General features: G+C 47.0%; 3 protein-coding genes across 6 annotated transcripts; 1 reads left to right on the top strand and 2 right to left on the bottom strand.

The window, feature by feature from the left end:
• Positions 1 to 220: 220 nt before the first annotated feature.
• On the bottom strand, positions 221 to 12,710 carry DRAXIN (dorsal inhibitory axon guidance protein). 3 transcript variants are annotated; one of them, XM_065038022.1, is made up of 8 exons: positions 12,530 to 12,562; positions 12,082 to 12,164; positions 6,016 to 6,497; positions 4,586 to 4,773; positions 3,975 to 4,086; positions 3,527 to 3,616; positions 3,203 to 3,292; positions 221 to 1,204 (listed from the first exon to the last, which is right to left on the bottom strand). In XM_065038022.1, exons 3-8 carry the CDS (start codon positions 6,473 to 6,475, stop codon positions 1,092 to 1,094), a joined length of 1,053 nt encoding a protein of 350 aa, XP_064894094.1. In that variant the 5' UTR covers positions 6,476 to 6,497; positions 12,082 to 12,164; positions 12,530 to 12,562; the 3' UTR covers positions 221 to 1,091. The 3 variants fall into 3 exon arrangements, with proteins under 3 accessions (XP_064894094.1, XP_064894095.1, XP_064894093.1); XM_065038023.1 differs by lacking the exon at positions 12,082 to 12,164 and having other exon boundaries at positions 12,530 to 12,710; XM_065038021.1 differs by lacking the exon at positions 12,530 to 12,562 and having other exon boundaries at positions 12,082 to 12,488.
• A 96-nt stretch (positions 12,711 to 12,806) lies between these two features.
• On the top strand, positions 12,807 to 20,961 carry MAD2L2 (mitotic arrest deficient 2 like 2). Of its 2 annotated transcripts, none has more exons than XM_065038027.1 (9): positions 12,807 to 12,911; positions 15,257 to 15,308; positions 15,521 to 15,639; positions 15,857 to 15,928; positions 16,782 to 16,882; positions 17,002 to 17,096; positions 17,219 to 17,292; positions 18,331 to 18,423; positions 18,713 to 20,961. In XM_065038027.1, exons 2-9 carry the CDS (start codon positions 15,269 to 15,271, stop codon positions 18,752 to 18,754), a joined length of 636 nt encoding a protein of 211 aa, XP_064894099.1. In that variant the 5' UTR covers positions 12,807 to 12,911; positions 15,257 to 15,268; the 3' UTR covers positions 18,755 to 20,961. The 2 variants fall into 2 exon arrangements, with proteins under 2 accessions (XP_064894099.1, XP_064894098.1); XM_065038026.1 differs by lacking the exon at positions 12,807 to 12,911 and adding an exon at positions 14,781 to 15,030.
• FBXO6 (F-box protein 6) lies at positions 20,069 to 23,429 on the bottom strand. Its single transcript, XM_005514246.4, has 5 exons — positions 23,171 to 23,429; positions 22,461 to 22,587; positions 21,645 to 21,740; positions 21,160 to 21,295; positions 20,069 to 20,589 (listed from the first exon to the last, which is right to left on the bottom strand). Exons 1-5 carry the CDS (start codon positions 23,427 to 23,429, stop codon positions 20,443 to 20,445), a joined length of 765 nt encoding a protein of 254 aa, XP_005514303.2. The 3' UTR covers positions 20,069 to 20,442.
• Positions 23,430 to 23,564: the final 135 nt, after the last annotated feature.

Below are 23,564 nucleotides of genomic sequence, written 5' to 3'. Positions count from 1 at the left end.
TAGATAGCTACACTAGGCAGAAACTGTTAGCTGCAATTGGAATGAAGATGTAAGGAAACCTGCATCCCCAGTTTGGGTAGAGAAGTTTTTCTACTGAGTGGCACAATTGTTCTGTGTGATTACCTGAAGTCATCATTACTGGCCAGCTCCTGTATAGGCCTTTCTGGCTCCTGCCACATCCTTAGGTGCCGTCAAAGAAGCAGAAGAGTTGCACAAAGGATATCTATCATATCTTTATTTACATATCATGGAAACACACATGCAACATGTCACAGGATTTACTACAACGGAACAGCCTGTCCCTATCTCCTGTTACCAAAAACCTTTATTTTTGGCTCACTAGGAAAACTATCACTTCCCTAGAAAGCTCCTAAAAATATTCATTAAAAATAACAGACATGGCAGGGTAACTAAGTGAATGAGAGCTGCAGGCTGGGATGTCTTGCCACATCCTTGCAGAAAACAGGTGGTGCTTTGGGAGCAAAGAAGGAAGGAATAGGACCAGATGGTCCCAAAGAAGACAGGTAGGGAATGTCTGTCTGTGGCACTGAACAAGGGAGGGAGCAAGAGCTGTGGCAGAAGGTCTCCTCTCACCCAGGAACCCCCTTTCTCCTGATCTTTGATTCCACCTGCAGGCTACAAGCTTCCTATCTGCTAGGAACCTCTGATCCTTAAGGAGGATCTACCTTTCTTCTCAAGCAATAGTTAAGGGGTAAAGTTTAAGCTCACATCCCCTTTGAACTGAAGGATCCTTCATATCTTTCCTCTGCTGAGAGGAGACAAAACCACAGAGCCTTTTGCTGCCAGGACCATCAGAACAGTAGTAATGATCATTCTCTTACCGACTGGGAGAGAGGGACTCAGCTCAGTGGCAGGAATGTGCTGAGGGAAGGGAGGGGAATGCAGTCTTGGTATGGAAAAGGCCAAAGCCACTCTATTTATAATTACCGTGAGCTTCTGTCTTGTTGGAACCCGGCACGTTCAGAGCCTGCAGCTTCAGTCATTTGCTTCACTTTTTCCTCTAATTCCCATTGCTAGGTATAAACAGTTTGACCCCAGCTCCTGACCATCCAGGCAGGAGTCCTATCCTCCTAAACATTAATGAATGATCCCTGCTCTCCGTTGGCTGATTCGGGCTCCACGCAGCGCCCTTTCCTCCGGGTCACTCTTCGGTTCCGGTGGAATTTGGCATAACAGCGTAGCCCTATGGAAAAGACATACATAAGTGAGCAGGAGAGACCAGGGCTCACTGCAGTAGTAACATCAAACAATCAGCTCTTGGCCTCAGTTCATGACAGAGCTTGCTGCAGTGGGGACAGTCCCGTGGCTGGGAAGGCTGGGCTGTGTCAAATAAGGTGGCAGAGAAATCCCTCGCACGGGCAGTGTATATTGCTTCCTGTGCCCTGCTTTGCTGTTTGGCTCGCTGTTCTGGTTTGGGATGCACTGGCTCAGGCAGAAGGTTTCACTGGCTTCCTGAAATACCAATGAATTATCCTGATTTGCTTCTAGTGATTTTCTGGAAGTCCTGCTTGGTTTCCCCCTATTACTTCCCATTACTGTCTAAGTGATCTCTCCACTGGGAAATTACTACAGAGTTAATGTGCAGCAGCAATGGCTTGGGACCTCCCCTTGCTATTTATTTCCCTGAAGCTTCTGGAGAGGAGGGAAGAGACTTTAAACTGTTATTACCGGGAGGTCTGATCCAAAGCTCACTGCTGATCTTGAGTTTCTTTGTTTTGGATGCTCAAAGCACAAGGTCTGAAGGAAGCTATCTGGTATAGCATTGATGAATATTAAGGGGGAAAAAACAGGCATTTTGTTTATAAAAAACATCTGTACATATTCTGAAGGCAATGGGAACTTCTGGTAACTCATTGCTTTCTGGCACTGACAGATTTATCTTTTGGTGTCTATTGTCTGACTTTGTTGGACCAGAATGTGTAGCTAGTTGGGCCAGACAGGGCACAGCCTACGTGTAAGTAATTCTCACAAAAGCCCTGATTGTCAGTAGCCCAGGATCTGGTCATTGGCATTGGCAGGAGTTGATTTGATGATCCTAGAAACTCCAACACTCTATTTCCAGAGCAAGCAGCAGATAGCAACAGTGCCAGCACCCCCGGAGTGGAGAAGGCTGAGGATTTATAGCCTTTATAATGAGACAACCCATAAACTGTCCTTGAGTACTTGTACACAGGAGACCCAGCTGATGTCACAGGTCACTGAGCAGCCTTTTGGAGTACATGTCCCTGGGCTATGCTGAGACCAGCTACCTTGAAGCTGCGTTTCTGCCCCTCATTACCAGTCCCCACAGGGCAGTCTGGCCTCCCAGAAGGAGAGCACACAGGATCAGAACTCTGCTCTCATCTAAAAGTGTTGTCTGGACTCTACATCTCTGGGGATCTTTTTAATGCTACAGAGGATGCACATTTGGCATCAGCTTATAACTAGCTTAAGTATAAAGCAGGGCCAGGGGCAGCCCTCGTTAGGCTTACAGAAACACTTTTCTAGGCTAACCTACCAAAACATCTCTGATGAGGACCTTCAAGTGTTACATGACACACCCGAAGTGAAGACTATCATTTAACATTGCAACTCCAGGAAAGCTGTCTGTTTAACCAGGTTAAAATTAGGTGAATGGCCCGGTCAAAGTCACTAGGTACCTAACACAGGTCACAAAATTCGGCAACCAGAATTTTGCTCTGGCAGACAAGACCTAGTGCCTGGAGCTGATCCTGAACATGTTCAGACTAGAAAAGTGCCTTTCAACATCTCCATAACACAACTGTCTATTAAAGGCTGCTGTGGATTCTTCAGAAGCAGTTTTAAGAAACAGTCTGTGTCCTGCCCCCACCTACTAAATTGCAACATGTTGCAATTAATTCAGGAAAACTATATTAGGCATGAGGTCATGTAAAACAAGGATAATAGTAAGTTTTTATAACCTGTGAGACTTGAAAGCACCACTGAAGTGTTAATATATTGTGGCTGCTTCTGTTAGGTTTGTAGATATCAGGAGGTTTGTTTTTTAAGAGGGAAAACAAGACATCCTAGATGACTTAATGGTCACACTGTGAGTCAGTTGCAGGGAAAGATTAAGAGCAGCAGAGCTGGGCTCATATTTTCACATATAAACCATGATTCTGAATCATTGCAGCCAACTATGAAGCCAGCTGGAAGGGGGAGAACAAATAGCTGAACTCACCTTCAGTGCACATACAGTCATCATAACATTTGTTGTTAAGGCCTCGATTGTGTGGTTTGCAGATGTGTTCACGCAAGTCGCAGCAAGAGCCTGCAGAACAGAAACAAAAGTCAGGACAGCTCATTTATCCCCTTCCCTTCTAGGGCTACTGACACCCATAACACCTCCATGGTACAGACATCCTCCATTCCCACAGCACACCCAGAGAGCCTCTGCATCCCGCTTCCTATCAGTATTAAAAATCAGAATACTTGTATTAGAACCTGGGCTGGATCTCAGACAATCTCATGTTGGGAGAAATGACTCTACCAAGCTGATCCTGACCTGGGAGGCAGTCGAGGTGATGATCACACGGCGCTCCTTCAGCCGTCATGGTTTCATTTCCACTGGTGGGGCTCTTGCTGCGGTGTTTCTCTATGGAAAAAAAAAACAGATGCTGATCGAAAAAATCATGCTGGTGTTTTTATTCTGGAGACTACATTGCTCCAGGGTAAAAACAGCCGCAAACTTCAAGAGTTTGAACTCTAAACTTTCAGAGTCTAATCTCCTCCCTATTTCTCAACCCTCCATCTATCATTTTTCCTCTGCCCTCAAACTATGCATCCAAAATGAGAAACATTCTGAAACAGAGCACAAAATACAATCAGCATTATGTTTTTTGTGTCTTTCTCCACCACTAAGATCTCACATCCTTCAGCACATCTGTGAACACTAACCACGGGACAAGCCTTACAGAATGACTTTTGGGAAACAGGACAGGGAGGTTTGGCACCTTTCTTTTTAGCAGATGGCCACATTTCTGGTTTGAGATCCTCATAGTCTGTCCAGTCAAAGAGAGCCATGTCTAGGGTGGGCATCACATCCCCATCTTGCCTCAGGCGGGCCTGCAGACCACAAGAAACAAAAGAGACAACGGATTACGCTTCTGTAGTGACACTCAAATCTTTGCAATTTTTCCCGGTACTTTTAGACGTTAAAAAGATCTAAACCTACCACCCTCCACCCGTCTTGTCCACTGGGGGTTCTTGGCATCTCATTTTCAAAAGGAAAGAGCTTTCCTTTGTTGCAGCTGAAGCCTTTCCGCTGCTTTGGTGTGAGGACAAAAGGCGAGCAAGGAGCACTAGGACATGCTACCTCTCCAGGCAAGTGGTCCTTGAAACTGAATGAAGATGGCTAGCTAAGGGCAAGGAAGAGAAGTAACTAAAGGAACTGTTTATGAAGAAGAGGTGTGTAGGTGTCTGCAAAAGAGAGGGCTTTGCTGTTATGCAAGCACTTGCCTCTAACTGAAAACAAACAAAAAAAAATAAATGGAAACCAGATCTTATCTGCAGGAGATTTCTGTCTGCATAAGAGGTGCAGTGCAACTACCAGCTGTCTTTTTACCTGTGACCGTGGCGATGTGGCTGGATGAACAGGAGGCTCTTCTGTGGAAACAGCTAATTCCAGTGCAGTGATGAGAAGCGTGGTGGGAGTCAGAATTGTAGCTTCCTCTGCCTGCAGGTTTTGAAACTGTTCTTCAAAGCTTTCAGGTCTCTTGTACAAGGAGCTTGGCCCAGCAACAGGAGTCTTCCCTGTGGAGGGCAACAGGTACAGTTAGCATTAGCTTTCTCATCCCTTTTCATTCTTATGCCATAGATTTGGGTCAAAGGAATTCAGATTTCATCCAGCCACTGGCCAGTGTTCTACCACCCTGAGCTGCTGTTTAGACCAGTGTAAAACAGTCATGTGCTATTAAATAAAAGTGATAGATGAGGCCTAGAGTACATACATCTTGATTGTTACACACTTAAGTCATACATAATCACACCTTGAAGATATGTCTAAGAAGCAACGGATTTCTTCTTCTGGGCTCAAGAGTACAAAAGGTTCTTGTTTAACCATTTTTAAACCAATGGATTAAGCTGCTGCAAATACCTGTGAACACATTCTTGTTTGATTTTAGCAGTGGGTTATTTCAATTTAGCTCGAGTCAGAACCAGCCCGATCCCTACTTTTCCTGAGGATTAATTTAAATTCAAATCAGCTTTGTACCATACTCTTCTATATTGCTTAACATGAGTTGTTTAGTCAGTCCCCTGGGAAAACAATAGAGCTCTTCTTAGTGATGCAAAGAGGAGTGATAGCTGCAGCTTGGGGATACTGACACCCAGTTTGTCAAATAGTGTAGATTGACACAAACTCCGTGGCTTAAATAGAACTAAAGATTTACTGAGCATACCATACCGCAGAGACACACACCCACAACTTGACCTGCAAAGGAAAGCAGTCCCAGCCAAAAACAAGCAACACTTTAAGGTAATTAGTGCAATTTCACATATGCAAAATTTATCTTTTTTGTAGTTCAGCATACATGTAAAAGAATACAAGCTCTGATGAGAAGAAACTGATCTTCAAGCAAAGTAGGGGTTTGTATTATTTCTAGTTCTGGTCATGGTTTCAAAGTCAGTAAAGAGATTGAGCATGGCCTGGACGTGTTTGTTCATAAATTGGATAATTTGCTAAATAGCAAAAAAAACAAAGCAGGCCACCCCAAAACAACCCCTCAAGTCCTAGAAATTCTCAGAGCTCCCCCTGTAAGGCAAACCAGGTCATTTTCACAAAATTGCAACCAGCCGTAAAAAAACTCTGGTTCTGGAGTTCTCCTTTTTTCTTGTGCCTCTTTTGTTTGGCAGATTTCTCCCTAGAGCAGGCACACATCCCACATCCTCCACACACCCATGTGCCTCAGCCACAGCTGCATCTTCTTGCCCTCACACCGTCAACACTCATTTCAAGTGACCCAACAGCTTCAGCTTCCCTTGGAGCACAAATACCTCGGTGGTGTTTCAGCCTGTCCCTGCGGCTGTGTCGCCGATGCTCTCGGTTCTGCTTCTTTCCTCTCTCAGACCCAGGTGACTGGTTGTCCCTCTCAGGATATGGGAACTCAAAGCCCAGGAACACATCCTTATTCTGTTTCAGGGCTGCTGGCTGTCCCTCTGCTGCCAGCTCTTGCGTGGCTGGAGCTTTGCTACCCGTTCTGAGGGTCTCTTCTGCAGCCGGCTGCCCTCTCGAAGACATGGCATGGACCTTCTCCTTCTTGGCCAAGCCGTGTTTGTAGTGGTGCCCACTTCCAGGCTGCTGCAGCCACATCTCTTGGTTTTGAAGATGGTTGTTGTTCTCCGGGACATTTTTGAGCTTCGTGACAGGGTCCGGGGAGACTGCACGACTGATGTCAGCCAGAACCAGCATGCACAGGAAAAGGAAAGGACAGCAGAAAGTGGAAGAAGTTGCCATAATCCTGGGTGCTCTGCCTCACCTGCAATAAAAAAAAAAAAAATTAAAAGAGGATAGAAAAAACCCAACCAACTTCTAGGAACTGCAAAGGCAAGTAAGATTCAGATCTATGACACTTAAATGAAAACAGTTATGATGCCCAGAGCTGGAAGTGATTTTTTTCCCTCCTTGGTTACCTCCTCCTCTCCCAGCGCTGGCTGCAGCAGCTGAGACACGTGCAGGGCCTATGGGGCTGAGAGGTCCCAGTTTCATGTGCAAATGAGGGCCATCAATCAGCAGGACATTTCCCTTTGATTCCTGACTGGCCCCCTACCCTCCCATTCACAGCCTCCCAGCTGAGGGACTGGGGAAGCTGGGTCCTGCAGCCACAGCTCCTGAGCCACCCGCACAGCACCAGCTGTCCAGCTACGGCTGTCGGCTGCCAGGTTGGCATCCTGGGCCTGGCTGGCACCGGCCTCTCCTCACAGCTGGTTTCCTTGCAATGAAGATGTCGAGAGGAACAGAACTGGAGGCAGATGGTGGTCTTGCAGGACCAGCAACAGCCTGGAGCAGCTCAAGACAGACAGACGTGTGTGTGTGCTGTGCACACATACTGTTTCAGGGTGGCGGAAACTGGTCAAGGGAATAAAAATCACCGGAAATTTTGTGCTGATACCTCACAGTGTAGTGGAGAAACAAATCTTCTGCTGTCAGGGAGGCAGACTGAGATTTCTCTAGTTTGTCCCACTTTTCCCTGCTCCACTCTGCACATTTCACTCCAACCCACCAGGTGAGGCTGTCACTGGGAGGGTAATTTAAGTCCAAAGAACACTGAGGTCGAGTCCCTCAGCACAAAGGCTGCAGACTATTCTCATTCATTCTGCTTCACTTTTTGAGGGTCTTCCTTCGTCCCTGTGTTTGCGCTATGAGACACGGCTTTGGGACATTGGAGAAGTGTCTGATGTGCAATTAGGTCATTCTGCACTGTCCTTTCCCACAAAATGGGAAAAAGGGCTTTCAGCATTTTCTTGCCTCTTTCCTTTCAACCTGTGAAACAGATGTGAAGTGTTTTGAGTCAGTGAAACCTCTGTCATCACAGCAGCCCCAGCCTCATGGAGCATCTGGGGAGTTTAGAGAGAGATGTCTTCATCCTCTTAACTGTAAAGCCTGCTCACTCATTCAGCAGCCAGTTCTGCCTTTCCAAGATACATCTCTCTTATTGCTCAGAGCCTGGGAGCAAATTGTCAGTACAGATGTACCCTAGAAAGAGGCACACAGCACAGGGCCCTTCTCTTTAATGCAGTGTCTGAAAAGCAGGTTTTTCTACTGGCCACAAAGGACAACAAACTGCTACTTGAGGGCCAATTTAGGAGGTGCTGGGTAACTCATTTGCTGAAGGCATAACACTATGAAATAATATTTTGTTGGCAGCTACCTGGGACAAAGGAAAACCAGACAAACAGCTAAATCTCTTAACAAAGCACTTGAAGTCCTGCTTCAAAACCAATGGAACAAATAGCAACCAAGCAAAACCCAAGCTCTGCATCCATGTTCTTTGTTTTTTTTTCCTAGGATTTTCCCTTTAAGAACCAGAGCAAACCAGCTGGATCAAGGCATCACTCAGAACAACTCAAAGAGCTGGAAACAGCATCTTACCTTTTCATCTGTAGGCAAAATGCCAAGAGGAGAGAACAAGTGCAAAAGAGAATGCGAGGCAGGTGTCTCCAATCTCACTCACACAGACACGGGCCCTTTGATGGTGAACCTGACAGACACATTAGCTGCGGATTCTGGTTTTCAGCAGGAGCTAGAAAGCAGCTAAATGCTGCAGGGCAGTTAAACAGAAGGTCTGCTTCAAAGTGTATGGGGCATTTATTTTAGCTGCCCAGCTGTCTTGCTGGCGTGACACAGGATGAAAGTGCAGCTAGGGCACATGGGTTGCCTTATCTCTACACTGGCTGAGAGGACAGGCTAACATGGTGTTTCACAGTGTCACTGGAAATCTTGCATTAATAATGCAGATAAATACCTGGACTGCATTGTTGTCAGGGGAAATCTGACCTGTTTGCCAAACCAAAACAGTGCACAGACAAGTCATATACCTTGAGTTAACACAGCACTTGTTTCCACACCCTGATCTATGTTTAACATAGATTATGTTTTTTTACCCTACAGAAGCTGTAAAATTCACACTTCCCAAAGGCAGCTAGGTAACACGACAGCATCCCTAGCTCTCCTCAGGCTCCTCAGTGTCTGCACACCGAAGTAAAATCCACAAAAGAAATCTGTGCTAGCCCCCAGCTTGTTCATGTAGGTGTCAGCAATGTTCTCACACTGCTGAAGCACCTTTTCTGCAAAAGGTGAAGTTCTGCCCTGCAGCATATGCCAGGCAGAAAGAACTCTAGCCTTGGAAGGAGATGCGCTTCCTAAATTACTCCAAAACAAACACACACGTTACAAGCCCAGAATTCACCCTTTTCTTAGCATTCATATATTAATAAAGGCAATAGCTGAAGTACTTGCCAAGTTAAGCTGCCCCTGTAGTTCTTCACAACACCATGCCTACATCCTCCTTACTCCACCCAATGCTTTGCACTTTCTTTATACACCATCAGGATTCCGAGCCACCTGCCTCCTGAGGTAGCAAATCTGCCTACTAACAAGAAAATGTGTAACGCAAAGATAAGGCCCAGAACCACGCGGGGTGCAGGCTCGGGGCTGATGAGTGAGCTGCAGTGCTGTCTCTCAGCCGCTATTTCTGATCCATTTTGGATTAGTAGGGGATGGTGACACTCCTGTAAGGGAAATTAGGGGGGGTTTTTTTGCATCTTGGGTAACTTTCCCTGTGGGCAGTCTACTTCTCTGGACTCACAGATACAGCTCTTACTCCACTCTCTGCTTGCAGTCCTGGTAAAGAGAAACTCAGGCATGTTTTACCCTTATAAATACAGTTAAGTCACCTTGGTGGGGAATTATGATCTGAAATTGTCCCTGCTGTATTTGTTTTGTATTTGACAAAGCACAAATAACAGATCATCTACCTTCATTCACATATCTGACTTAAAACATGATACACAATGATCTTATTTTTAACTCTTCACATGTTCTTCATGTCACAGCCAAGAGGAACAAAACTCTTGAGCCAAGAAATAGAGAATATCAAGATCCTTTATTACCCCAGACCACAAATGTTGCATTTCATATGCTCAAAGGCTGAAGCAAGCTAGACCCAAGCACGTACTCTGGGCCAGATTTCTCTTTGGCTCTGATAAGCTCCGACTTTGGCAGGAGTGTGTAAAGATTTCTTGGACTCTCGACAATCCAAAGCTGCAGCAATAGACAAAGTGTATATGCATCTACACGGGTGTTGTGTGTATGTGTGTGTGGCAGGGATGATGGAAAATAAACCCAGCTTTGTGTGCCAGGCTCCCTGTAAATAAGAAGCCATAGGGTGATGGATGGGCTTGGGAAGGCCTGGAGCAGAATAGACAGGGAAGGCTCTATGGTAGCTGACATGCAGAGAGCTGGCTGGAGCCAGGAGGATGGTATTGTGCAGATAAATGAGATTTTACTTCCCTGCTGGGTCTCTTTCCATCTGTTTTTCTGTTTCTGGAGACAAATGCTGGAAAGCTTCATATACAATCTGCCAAGAGACCTTCCCATTTCAAAGGGATCTCTCCCAGCTTTCTAGGGTCCCCTAAAGCAGACAGGTAATTTTACGCATCCTTCTTTTTTCCTCCCCAAGGCAAAAGTACTAACGCTTTTCTTTCTCTAACATTTATCGCACACTCACTTTGTAAAGGTTTTTTTTTCTGCTGGCCCAGACATCGTTGGGACAAAGAGCAGCAGAGTCCCCTGCTCACAGATCTCAGTCATTTCGGATCCCTCTTCAGAGCTGCCCTCCTCCTTTCTTAGGTATCTGTATCCATTGTCACCTTTCCTCCCTACCTTGTCTTTCACATTTATCTGACTCCAAAGTTTCCTTCTCCCTTATGACTGTGTTTGGTATGAGAGATATCCGCTCTGCAGATATTTAGGCTAGGCTACTCAAAGCCCACCACCACCCTTTGAAACATCTTGCGTTGTTTTCTCTCATTTTCTGCCATCACCAAAGAGCGTTCCACTGTAGAAAGGGCTAAATTCACTAATACGCTAATTGCACTAGTGGCACAAGAGACAGGACATAGATTCAGGCTTACAGGGCGTTGACTAGTAGCCCTTATTGCCTCTGTGCCTCCACAAAGCATCTTCCTGGGGCAACTCATGTCCAGCAACCACTTGAAATGTGGCTCAGTCGACATCAGTTGATGGGCTGGAACTAGAACTCTGTTTTTGCCGACACACCAGCCCAGGCAGTCGGGGCTGCAGCACCAACATCCTCCGGGGACAGGAGGGGCACAGGAATGAATATGCAGTAGCCTCTGCTCCCCTCTGGGACTTCATGGAGTGGCTGACACAGCCATCAGAGGCAACCCGCTATCAAACAGAGTCTCCTCTACCCAATAATGAGATTAAAATAGCAATGAGTCTGAGATTAGCATCCAAGATATAGTCGCTTGCTGTCAGCACAGCAGAGAAGACTCTCCAGTTTAATGCACAATGCCTAGTGACAAATGGGACACAATCAATAGCAAAGGTCATTGCTCACCCGGCTGGAAAGCACCCACCAGTGTGACAGGGAAGAACAGGGACAGATTTGGCCCGATCTTCACTGGGGACAGAAGTGAATGTGTCCTGCAGTTAGCCTGCAGTTAGGCTGCACTTTGAACATTTTTCTTTGTATATCATTTTCACTTTGAAGCAAAATGTGTAGGATTAATACCTCCTTCTGCAAGGGAGAGGAGATGGGAATACAAAACCATTTCCATTAAACCCTCCGGTTGACGGAAGACTTCAGGTGTGAATTGGATAAATGTCACTTAAATCCTACATGATGAATTACTGGCTGTAATAAGCCATTAAGTTATGCCAAACTGATTTAATTCAGGAACGAGATCTCACTTTTATCAACGGGGAAAGAGCAGAGAATAAACCGTGGGTACTTGGGGGCTCGGTGCACGGCTCTGCAAACACAATGACTCCGTGCGAACAGCTTCCTTCATCCCTCGGCCGCTTTCCAGAGCAGCCGTGGCTCAGAGCCGGGATGTACCCCTGGGGTGCCCTACGACAGGGCTTGATGCCTCCGTCCGAGGCGACTTTGCTTCCAGGGAAGGGAAGAGCCGTCTCGGGAGGGAGCTTGCAGTCGCCCCCGAAGTCGCAGGGGCTTGCGGCAGGGTGGAGGGGCACAGCCCCGGAGCCCCCATCGCACAGCCCTGCGAGGAGACCGGCGAGGGCGAGCCGGGTGGCAGAACCGCGGTGGGAACCCCCGTCACCCCGGCCCCGGTGACAATAGGGCTGGCTGAAGGCACCGGCGCTGTCCCAGGCTCGGTGCGATGCCGGCGCCACCCGAGGCACCGCGCACCGAGGGCGTCCCGGCGGCGGCACCGGGGGTCCCCATCACCCCCGGCCTTTGTCTCCCGCGGGGCGCACGGAAAGTGGGAAAGTGCCCCCCACTCCTTCTCAATCCCCGCGAAAGCGAAGAAAACCAGCACCCCCGGCCCGGACTGGGCGCGGGCAGCGCTGCCTACCTGTCCGCCGCTCCTCAGTGTGGGCTGAGCCCGGCAGGCAGGGCCGGGCAGCGGCTGTGCATGCAGCGGGAGAGGAGGCAGCTCTGCCGGGGGGTGTTCAAACCCGTCAGCAGGAGGAGGAGGAGGAGACAGGGGGAAGGCAGTGGGGGAATGTGGAGGGGAACTGGGGACGCCGGGAATCCCGGGGGACTGGGGTGCATGGTGGGGGGGGTAGGTGTGGCTGGGAGGGGCGGAGGGGCTCGGGGTGTGCTGAGCGCGGGTGGGAGAGGATGCTGTACAGGGTGCAGGGGGTACGGTGAGGAGGAGGAGGAGAAGGAGTGCGGAAGCGCAGGGTGCGCGCTCCCGCGGGGCTGGTGGCAGGAGCGGTCCGGGGCAGGGACCGGGGCGGACAAAGGACGGAGACAAAGGGGGGGCGGCCGGGGTGGGGGCTGGCCGGGCCCCCGCTCACCTGCCCAGTGGGGCGGGCACGGCGCACCCGCTCCCCGCAGGGGCTCCCCCGCGTTACGGTAACGGGGTGGGAAACCAGCCCGGGGGAGGAGCGTTCCCCACTCTCTGCACCGAGCACCCGGTCCCGCTGCACCGGAGACAGCTGCCGGCCGGGAGCCCGTGGGGGCAGCTGCGGGCAGCACCGAGCAGCACCGGGCCGCACCGGGCACCAGGGACTGGTGGGGACCAGCGGGGACCGCCCCCCCCCCCGCGCCCGCTCCTCCCGCCGCCGGGGGGCGCTGGGGCCGCCCGCCGCTCTGACGTCACACACTCGCGCCGCCGCCCGGCTCCCGCGCTGGGCGCCGCGCGTGAGCGGCGGTGACGGTGACCGAGCGGAGCGGCGGGTGAGTGAGGGACAGCGGGACCCGCGGGGCGGGGCCGGCCATCGGGAGGGTCCCGGGGGATCCCGGGCGGGCGGGAGCCGGGGCTGACGCGGGGGGAGTGGCGGGCGGTGCGGTGGGGTCGGTGTGATCGCCCGGTAGCGGCGGCTCGGCAGTGCGGCGGGAATGCCGGAATACGGGCAGTGCTTCTCTGCTGAGGGGCGGCGGGACCCGGGCTCCGTGCAGTGCCCGTCCCTGTCCCTAAAGCTGCGGTCTGTCCTTCTGTCTGTCCAGTCGTTACAGAAACGGTGCTGGGTTTGGGACTCCCCGTTGCCTCTGAAGCCGCAGGGCGCAGCTCAGGCTGGGGCAGGAGGCCTGTGCTGCTTGTTCTGGGCTAGCGCGGGAGCCCGTGTGATAGATATGGGCACTTTGGTGATGATGGATTATAACTTACATAATGTCCCTGCCTTCTTTGCTGCCCTTATCGTCTGAAATTTCTTCACTAAGGCTTTGCTGGCTTCCAGAAAGTGTCCTTAAGAAAGCGTGGGGTTTCCTTTTCCCCGAACCGTCCCTCCGTGCTTCCTTATCCTGGGAAGGTGGAATGACTTTGGAAACTGTGTACAAATAAGACAGCAAATTAAAATGTATAGATGAAAGGCCATTAACTGCAGCATTACTTCAGTCAGCAGCTCCAAAACCTTAAGCTGAGGGAGTATGAAATGTGTGGTTCTCAGGTGACTGTGTTTAAAGGTGGATGTCTCAGGATGCTCTTGTTTCACTGGGGCATCACTTTAAGAAGGGAGGGCATTTAGGTGAGGGTGTGAATCTAAACCCCTAAAAACACAGATTTTTTTTTTTATGCTACAGATCTTTTGTACCAATTTGAGAATCACTGCAGCTGGGTTGTCAGTGAAATGTTTAAGTATCTTAATTCTGTTTATTCTAGCCGGATCACTAATATTCCAGGGATTCTTTGTGTACAATGGTAAGATTCTGATTTTAAAAGGGAGAGGAAACTAGCTCCCTGTTTTCTGAAAGTTGAAGTAATTCTTTGTAGGTCTGAAAAACGTGGTTTGTTATAGCTGAAGTTGCTTGAAAATGGGTGGCTAAACGACTGATAGGAATGACTGTGGCTTGTCAGAGGCCTGTGGCAGACACCTGTGTTCTGATGGAGCCACAGTGCTCCTGGAGGCCTTTAAAGACATACACAGCTCATGAACAGTGGTGCTGCTCGTAGTGGTTAGAGTTTGCATCCATGCAAAGAGTATAGATATGAAAAAAAGACTTGTAATAGAAAATTATGTATGCTGTAGCTTAACATGTGCAAGGCACAAACTCCACTATTTAAGAAGAGCTGAGCTTCAGCGTCTGCTGTTTGAGTGTCAGCACACGGTATTCAGTTTGGCTATTTAATATGCTGCCCTTTCTAATTGTCACAGATTTCTGGCTTCCCAGGCAATGGTCACAGCACCAAACCTGTCAGAGTTCAAGGAGCAGCTGGATGATGCTCTCAGTCATATGGTTTAGCTTCAGGTAGTCCTATGAGGAGCATGGAGTTGGACTCCACAATCATTATGGGTCCTTTCCAGCTTGAGATATTGCATGATTCTGTGTGACAAATTCCTGTGCAGGGTTTGGATTCCGTGGGACTAGAGAGAGGGGGATGCTCTGAAGCTGTTGGTAACGCACAGCAGATGGGTGCCTGTGTCGTGTCAGTGGAAAGATGCAGATCCTGGCCTGAACAAGCAGAGTTTCATGGTGGTGGGGTGAGAATAAACCCATAAAACTAAGAAGTTCTTGTGTTATAATAGAATATAGGGATTAGAAAAGAGGCATGGTTTAGTATATTATAAGAGCATTCGTGTGGCTTTAAAAAAAGAAGTGTTCCTTGTGCTACTAAGAAGTGATTGTCTAAACTTTCCTGTGTCTTAGGAATCATGAATTTTCCAGTCCCAGCCAAATGCACCATAAAGGGAGGGAGCCAGCAAAGAACTGTGAACTGAACAGATTTTTTCACGTTTGTGATTTTATTTAAAATAAAGCCTAATTCAAGAATAGCAGAAATTGAATTGTGAATAAACTGTCAGTCTGCCGTGTGAACCAGGATGCAGCAAAGATGCTGTCTTTGTTTTTTGCACTGCTGGTGAGTTCTGATGATGTGGTGTTGGTTATGGAGGGTGCTTAAATCTGACACAGTGTGAGCTCAGTGGATTTGTCCGGCAGTGTTTATATGGGTGTTGACTAAGCGCAAAGACAGTTTGTTGAGTCTGAGCTCAGTGGCACTAGGGGAGTGGACGTCTCCATGAACTGGCTGTATTAATAGTACAGGAGCCAGAGGATAAATAATCTTTTTTTGTGATTACTTCCAGGTTCTGGGAAAGATGACCACTCTCACACGGCAGGACCTTAACTTTGGGCAAGGTAAATACTCTTGCAAGGCTTCTTGTTGGGACTTGAGCTTGTGATATTGCTGTTGGAAGGTTTCTCTACCCCTAAACTTCCTGCTACCATGGGAGGCAGCTGAAATTTATGCAAGGAAGAATACTTTAGAAAACATTTCCTATGAGTATATGGTATTGCTGTGCATGCTTCCCCCCATTCCTACTTCAGCATCTTTTACATTTGTTTTTCAGTTGTTGCAGATGTTCTTTCAGAATTCTTGGAGGTGGCTGTTCACCTTATCTTATACGTCAGAGAAGTTTACCCTATTGGGATCTTTCAGAAGAGGAAAAAATACAATGTACCTGTCCAGGTAGGAGATTTTTCTGCTGACAGCCACACAAACAAGCAAAATAGCAGGGGTCAGTCAGCACTCACCAGCACAATCTAAACCACTTCCAGACAAACTCATTTTTGAAGAGAAATCAAGTGCCTTGTAACACACTAGTGCTTCTGTTCAAATCTTCCCATTTAGTGTTGTCCTGGTTCACATCAGACCATGGCTCTGACTGTTCACTGTATTTGCACAGATGTCCTGCCATCCGGAGCTGAACCAGTACATCCAGGACACGCTGCACTGTGTAAAGCCACTGCTCGAGAAGGTAAGATCGTAGAAAGGAAGTGGACATAAACACTGTCTTCATTGCAGAATTTATTTACAAATACACAATATACTAGCTGATAAAGTTAGTAACAAAAATAAATATAACATCCATAACCTTTCCTTGCAGTTAAGGCCCAGCCTTACTGCTGATCGTTGGCATTTAGTTGTATCTAATACATGCACATGAGGATATAGAGCTATATATTTTCACTTACCTCATCCTACACATTAACTTAAATGCATTCAAAAGCAAAACGTTAAACACCTACCTGGCAGAATAGTTGGAATGCTTTGCTGTAAACCAGCAAGTAAAGGTAGGTTTGAACTCTGCATTTTGCGAGAGAAAGGTGTGACCATCTGAAACATTTCAGGTTGTAGGATGCTGGCAGATTTTGCATTCTCTGCTTTTTGCAGACAAGCTAATGCACATTTAAAGAATGGAAACTGATCAGTTTTATATTGCAGTAGTACAAAGCTGCTATATTTGGCCAGTCTAAGCATATCTTAACTTCCTCATCATTGTCCATTCCCAAGTGATGGAACAAGATGGCTGTACATTTCCTCCTTTGTTCCAAAATAGCATCTAGACAGATGAGCTATCTAGCGCACTTCATTTCCGTAGGCCTCAGCAATAAGCTGTCAGCTTAACATCTAGCAAGAAATGGCTTTGCAAAAGCTTTTTTTTTCTGATCAGTAATAATAATTTGACAGCGCTCAAGCTTTGGGTAACTGCCAGTGCTGTGAGCCACAACAAATAAGCATACTCCCACTTTGTCAGAAGTAGGTGAAGCACAGTGGGGGCAGAGACAGCCTGCTTTAATGAAGGGGTTTTTCTGTCTTTGTCCTTACAGAATGATGTGGAGAAGGTTGTAGTTGTAATCCTGGATAAAGAGCACCACCCTGTGGAGAGATTCGTCTTTGAGATCACCCAACCACCTCTTCTTTCCATTAGGTAAAGCTTCTGTTAGTCCTTCCTCACAGCACCTGACACCTGCCTCTGCAGAGGTGTTCTGGAAGCAGCTCCAGGCCCCAGTATTTGCTGCACAGCAGTAACTGCTGTCTCCTCACCAGTTCAGAGTCCCTGCTGTCCCACGTGGAGCAGTTGCTGCGTGCATTCATCCTGAAGATCAGTGTGTGCGATGCTGTGCTTGACAACAATCCCCCAGGTAAGCACAAACGTGTCCGTACAGCCTCATAGCATGGTGTTGCTTGACTTGAGACAACACTAGGCAGCGTCTGATCTTCTGTTAGTTGTCCCCTGATCTGGAGCCTGCCATTTCTCTTGCAGGTTGCACCTTCACAGTTCTGGTTCATACACGAGAGGCTGCTACACGGAATATGGAAAAGATCCAGGTGATAAAGGTGAGTGAGATCTTCAGCTACATGACTGTGTGTGAGCAACCCATAAAGATTAGGAACTACAGAGTTTTGGCATCTCTAAAGCCACTAGATATTCTGCACACACACGTCAGCTTCACGTGATGCACTTCAGAACTTTGCTTTAAATGCATTTAAATGGTTTACACTGGTGAGGTGACTGAGCACATTCACCACACACCAGCCACGGTTGCAGATAATAGTTGCTTCAATGGTGGAATTAGATTGTAACAATGCTTACTGCGTCGTGCCTGCTCAGTCACTTTAAAAGTGCTCTGACATATAGAATGGGTACTTGAATTTAAGTAACAAAACAAACAAAAAAAACCCCTTATCCCACATCCACTATGTGTGGATGGATGATTATAAATAGCAAGGAAGACTAAGATTCAAGTAACTAGTGGAGTTTGAGTGCACAAATACATTTTATCTTGAAGGAAAGCGTGTGTCTGTCACTTTTTTAAAGCAAGTTTGTCTTTTAAGAATGCTTGCTTAAGTACAGGGAAGCTTTTTTCCCTGAGCCAAGTTATTTTGGTTGTCCTAAGGCAAATAACTGCAAGCTAGGGAGGTATAAAGTTGTTTCAAAATGAAAGTCTACTGTGCACTGCTTAGTAACAGAAACTGGTACTATAGTAGGCCAGCCTTTAAATTTGCAAGGCAGGACAGAAATCCATGCCCTGAGTATTTTGGAGTTGCAGTTAGATGCTGGTGTAATGCAGAGAACATGCTAGCTGGCGACAGCTAAGAGTATATCTTTTAAAGAAGTGACACATCACCTTTGGAACAAGTAAACTTGGTTAACATTATAGTTTGATGCTGTAACTGAAGATGATTAGGCTGAGCCTTGGGACCAAGCGTGCATGTGTTAAGTTTTGCTGTTTTGAAAGGTTTGACTTCCCTGTTTCTTCCCTCAGCCACTAGATCTCTCACTTACTTAATGCTGACCTAGTGCTGATAAAGAGCTCACCTTACAGAGCCTGCCAGCCTCTCTCCAAATAAAGCACCTTTTGTTCCTGCCCCCAGGATTTCCCCTGGATCCTCGCCGATGAACAAGACGTGCACATGCATGACCCCCGGCTTATTCCCCTGAAAACTATGACATCGGATATCTTAAAGGTGAGCAGAGCATTCTGGACCGAGACGTGGCCAAAACTGCCTGTAGTTCTAAGTGTTGTCTATGCTGCTGCCAGCTCTGCTGTTTTCTGTAGGGTAACAATTTCAATACTGCTGAGCTGTACCTTAGCCTAGCGGATGTCTGTGCCAGGAATCAAAACAGGGCACAACTCATGATAAAACAAGAAACCTGTTTATGGGGGAAGGCACAAATTCTTCCTGTTTAGCCTGTTGCAGACTTTTTTTCCATTCTCCTACTTGCATGGAACTGATGCTTGTTTCTCTCCTCCAGATGCAGTTGTATGTAGAAGAGCGAGCCCACAAAAGCACCTGATTTTAAATCTTCCTTGCCTTCAAGCTTCATCTGATCTTCCAGTGGAATAAGATATCTCACAAACCATACCTTGATAAGCGTCTCTTCAGCTGGCCTTCTGGGTGAATGTAGAGCAGCTGCTGCCTCTTTATTTCAAGTGCTCTTACCACTGTATATAGAACTGACTTGGAATGTGGAGCCAGAGCCTCTTCCCATGTACACTCGTGTGCAAGAGTGAGTACAGGTTTTGTTACAGCGAGTCTCTGGATACAGCCAGCTGCAGGATGCAGTCAGCTTTGTACAAATCCAGCTCTCAACAGGGCATCTCCATTGCACACTGGTAGCGATATACAGCAGTCTGGTATATGCTCTGCTAGAGCAACAGACTCATACTAAAAGTGAGCGAGGCCTTACGTAGTGTCTGTACACTGTGACTGTCCCAAGTAATCTTTAATAAATATGAAGTTTTACCCCAGTTGAACTAGGTTGAGTTCTGTCCAAACCAGCCTCCTTCCTTATGTGAGGAAGTATTTCTATTTTGTATGGAGCTCTGTATTTTATGTGGAGCTTCCACTATGTTTCCATACCTTTTCTGGAACATATGCAGGATCTGTCAGTTCCCATGACAGGCTACAACCTTGGTCTCCCCTTTCTGTGGGAGAGCATTCACCCAATAAGTAGCATTAGCAAGGTGGAATTTGTCCAGCAAGGACATTTGGCAAATGTCCTACTAACAGAGAACAGACAAGGGAAACTGTTAACTCTGCACTTGTCAAAGGAAAGCAAAGAAGGCCTTAGTATTGGCTCTATGCATACAGGAGTAGCAGGCATGGTTTGTAGTAAGTGAGCTGAGCTTGTTAGTCAGACATAAGACAGCCAGTATAGCACTTCCCTGCTTCCTCCAAGGAAAAGAGCAAGAATAGTATAGATTGAGGTTGTACAGTGCTTTAACATAAAGGGTTAGACCGTTCAGTACAAACTGAGTACTTTGGTAGTACAAAGGTAGTAGGGAAAAAGCCCAGCACAATCAAAAGGCACTTATGTTGTAAGGCAGCCACCTGAGGAGATTCATTATCTCCTCCTTCTCTTGCTCTTTATTCAAACAATTATGGGCTGTATTTGGACAGGAAAGGTATGCACCATTTTGATCATATACACTTATAGAAACAGTAAGGAATTAAGGAGCAGTGACAGAGCACTTAAGAAAAAGGGTTGATAGTTTCCTTAAGCTATGAAAGGTCTGATGTGAAAGAGAAATGTTTTTCTACATAAACTGAAACAGGAAAATATACAAAACAAATCTCTTTGTAGCAGAGCCCTTGAGGACAGGTATAATAAGGCTAAAATGTTTAATTTCAGATTATTCCATAAACAAACAAGAAAGCCTTTTAATCTATTCAAGACCTATTTTTTGGCTGTAGCACAATGCCATATTAACTAGAAAAGACAGATGTCATACTGAACTGTCCCAGTCTTCCTCCTGTGGGAGGGCTCTAGTAATTGCAGTAATGTCCATGGAACAGGAAGATGAAAGATGAAGACCAAAGTCCTTCCAAGGGGCTGGGCTTGCAGAAGTTCTGCTGTGATTAAGAATTAGCTGTGCAAGACAAAGCTGGGACACTCACCCAGAAGAGAGTACAAACAAGTAATTGCACCTGAGACCACCTGGTTACAGTCCTGAGGTAAGAGCAAACACTTAGATCGTGCCTTCATAACATTGTCAGGGGCCCAATGGTGATGCTGCTGTTTGTCACTCGGATCCCGTACCACCCTGCCCAGAATTGGGTGTCTTGGCCTCCGTGCTGAAACCAGATGTGCCGAACTCCAGCTGGGTAATTCTGGAAGGTGTAAGAAATCTGAAGAGAAAAGAGAAAACCAGCACTGACCTAGAAGCTAGGACAACTACAGTATGTGCATCCTAGTCTCAGATAAAGATCATTCTCATATATCTCTAATTGAAAGTGCATCATATCCCTTTTTTGAGGAATGAGAAAAAAGTCTGTTATTCAGCCTTTTACCCTGAAATCCCCTCCAAGTCAAATGTAACATTAAGTTGGATTCTTTGGTATGTTTGTCATGTAAGCAACAACATAATGGGGAATCTACAGCCAATCAAACCAGTTAAATGTGTTTAGTAGTTTAAGGAAAGTAATGTTTGCAATACTTTAAGTGACATCCATGCAGTAATTTTAAAACAGCTTTTTGATCCAATAAAAACAAGAACTGTGCTCTTGTAACCAAGTTATTTAGACAAAAGCTTAAGTGAAAACTGGCACCATTGCTTCTTCAGCATTGACAACAGCAAGGACTTTTGCCTTGAGTAGAGGAGGCTGAAGAGCAGAGAAAGTAGGTCCACAGGGGACTTTTGGCCAGGTAAGACTTGCAAGATTCAAGCATGACGATACTGATGTAAAGCTCCTGCTTACCTCCCTCCACATCGCATCGCTCCACTGCTCGATAACCACTGGCTTGGGGTGGAACTCCTGAAGGACAATGTAGTCTTCAGAAAGCAGCCGCACGGTGAGTTCGTAGCGACACCCACAGTCAAATCTGGCAGCATACCTAGAGAGGCGGGGGAATCAAGGAGCAGGGTTGTAGATACAGCATTCAGTTCTCTTAAGTGTTCAAAAACAGCCTGCAAGGCTGCAAGCCCGCAAGCCTGCAAGCCCGTCTGCAGAGGAAAAGGAATGTTGTCCCCATAGCTAAGAAGTAGTTCTAAAACTTCCAGTTATCTGGCTACTCACAGGATTGTCACCTCCTCACAGCCCACTGAATAAATTTAGCTTATGCTTTACTCAGGAGCTACAACTCCCAAAAGATAAAGAACTAATTCGATAGCATGAAAAGCTTCAGAGGCCTAGCTTATCTCTAGGTCAATGCCAGACATTCTAGATTCAGTGCACACACTTACCAGTCCTTGACTACAATTTCAGGCCGTTTCTCATCCATCAACTGATTCCAATATCCTTCTTTCTGCAGGGTAATGAGTTGAGACTTGAAGCATGGCCTGCAGCAGCAATAGAGACATTCGCAATTTCACAAAACACATCTCTTCCCTCTCAACAGCCACACTTTCCCTGACAAATTTACTTTCACCAAAAGCCCACCCAGTTCTTGAGTGCCCTCAAGGCTGACATGGCTAAGGCTTTTCCCATATCTTTTCCCATAGCCAGAACTAGACAAGGAAGTGAAGTGATTAGCTTCACTCACAGATAAAAGGAATAGTTACCTATAAACTGGATTAAGAGGAGTCCCTGCACTTGTAGTAATGGGAAACCACTGCTTATTGGGTGTAAAAGCAGCTAATCCTCTGTTGACAGCTTTATTGCATGCTGTTAGCAGGACAAACACACCTACCACTCTTAGAGGTTACCAAGCTTTGACCTTGCCAGGTAAGTATCTGATTAGCTTGCCAAACTGTAACCTTTGCCCACCAGCTTTAGTAGAAGAGAAGCAGAGATCCCATGTGGATTATTCACAACTATAAAAATGTTACAGGGATTCCTGGTAGGGACAGAGAAGTTTAGCAGATGCTGCAATTGCCTGTCTAAGTGATACTTCTGTTTCTTTAGACTAACTAGTATAAAAGGTTAATTACACTCTTTCCTTTTCCTCACACGGGCTAAGGTTCAGTGACTTGCCTCGAGCCTTCTACCCGTGGTGCTTTTGCAGACAGACAGGAGGACGCAGGTCCCCCAGCTCCAGATTACTGGAGTCCAGTTCTTACCCGTATGAAGTGACAAAGTACTTGTCTACTTTGGGGTCCGGCATCCCTGTTCCATGAGGTCCAGGCAGAACTTCAATCTTCCATTTATCTCCTTCATTTTTATCGAGTTTCCAGTGCCGGAAGTTGTCTAAAAACAGATAGCGGAGATGAGTGTTAGGACCTCAGTTTGGTTTCCAGCAGTGTCTCTGCTTTTGTTAAAGAATCAGCTACAGAACAATACTAAGAACCTTCTTTGATGAGTTTTCAGATACACTGTATTTTTTTCTCTTTACCCTGCCATTACTTTTAATGTGGCTGTTGGCAGCCAGGGCAACAGGTGGCAACTTTCTGACCAATCAGATGCTCACAATCAGTAATAAAGTAGAATTACTGTAGTCATATGTACATTCCCAACCTTCCCAAATGGTTAATCCCAACACCTGATAGTTTCGTTACCGCATTGTACTTGCTGTGCAAATTATCTGCCACTGTCTGCAGTGCTGAGGCCTTAGTGATTCCAGAGGTTTTTCTGGTCACAACCACACTTACGTATTTCTCACCATTTTATCTACCCATGATAGTTTTATTACAGCTTTTTACTTGTGGATCTGACCCAACAGCAGCTGGACAGTCCCGTGACACCAGCAGTACGTGAGCAGTGCAGGGAGCGCACTGACTCATTCTGACTGTTGGGAAACTCTTAGCCGCCTATTATAGATGATCAAACAAACCTTGAGCACAGGGGTTTTTGATCAAGTTTCTCTTCAAGTTGGAGAGCATGTAGAAGATCTTCCAGTCGGTGACGCTCCTGTCCAAATTCTGCGCGTAAAGCCCCTCCCGCTGGCACTTGCGTTTCCACAGGGTGGTCAGGTCCACCACGTCCCGCCACTGCGAGCAGACCAGCCTGCAGGAGCGGAGCAGGTCCCGGGCGGGGAGCAGCGACAGCAGCTCCACCAGCACATCCTCGGGGAGGTCGCAAATGGTTGTCATCACCGACCCACGGCTTTACGCGATGGAAAATCCCCGGGCACCGGCAGCGCAGAGCTTGTGGAGATAAGCGGAGTTCTTAGCAGTTACTAACGCCCGCCCGCGGGCCGCGGCCCCGCCGAGCCGCTCCCCCCGCCG

The sequence above is a fragment of the Columba livia genome, chromosome 21 (assembly GCF_036013475.1).
Source record: "Columba livia isolate bColLiv1 breed racing homer chromosome 21, bColLiv1.pat.W.v2, whole genome shotgun sequence".
Taxonomy (NCBI): domain Eukaryota; kingdom Metazoa; phylum Chordata; class Aves; order Columbiformes; family Columbidae; genus Columba; species Columba livia.
This window is presented reverse-complemented; position numbering and strand designations above follow the sequence as displayed.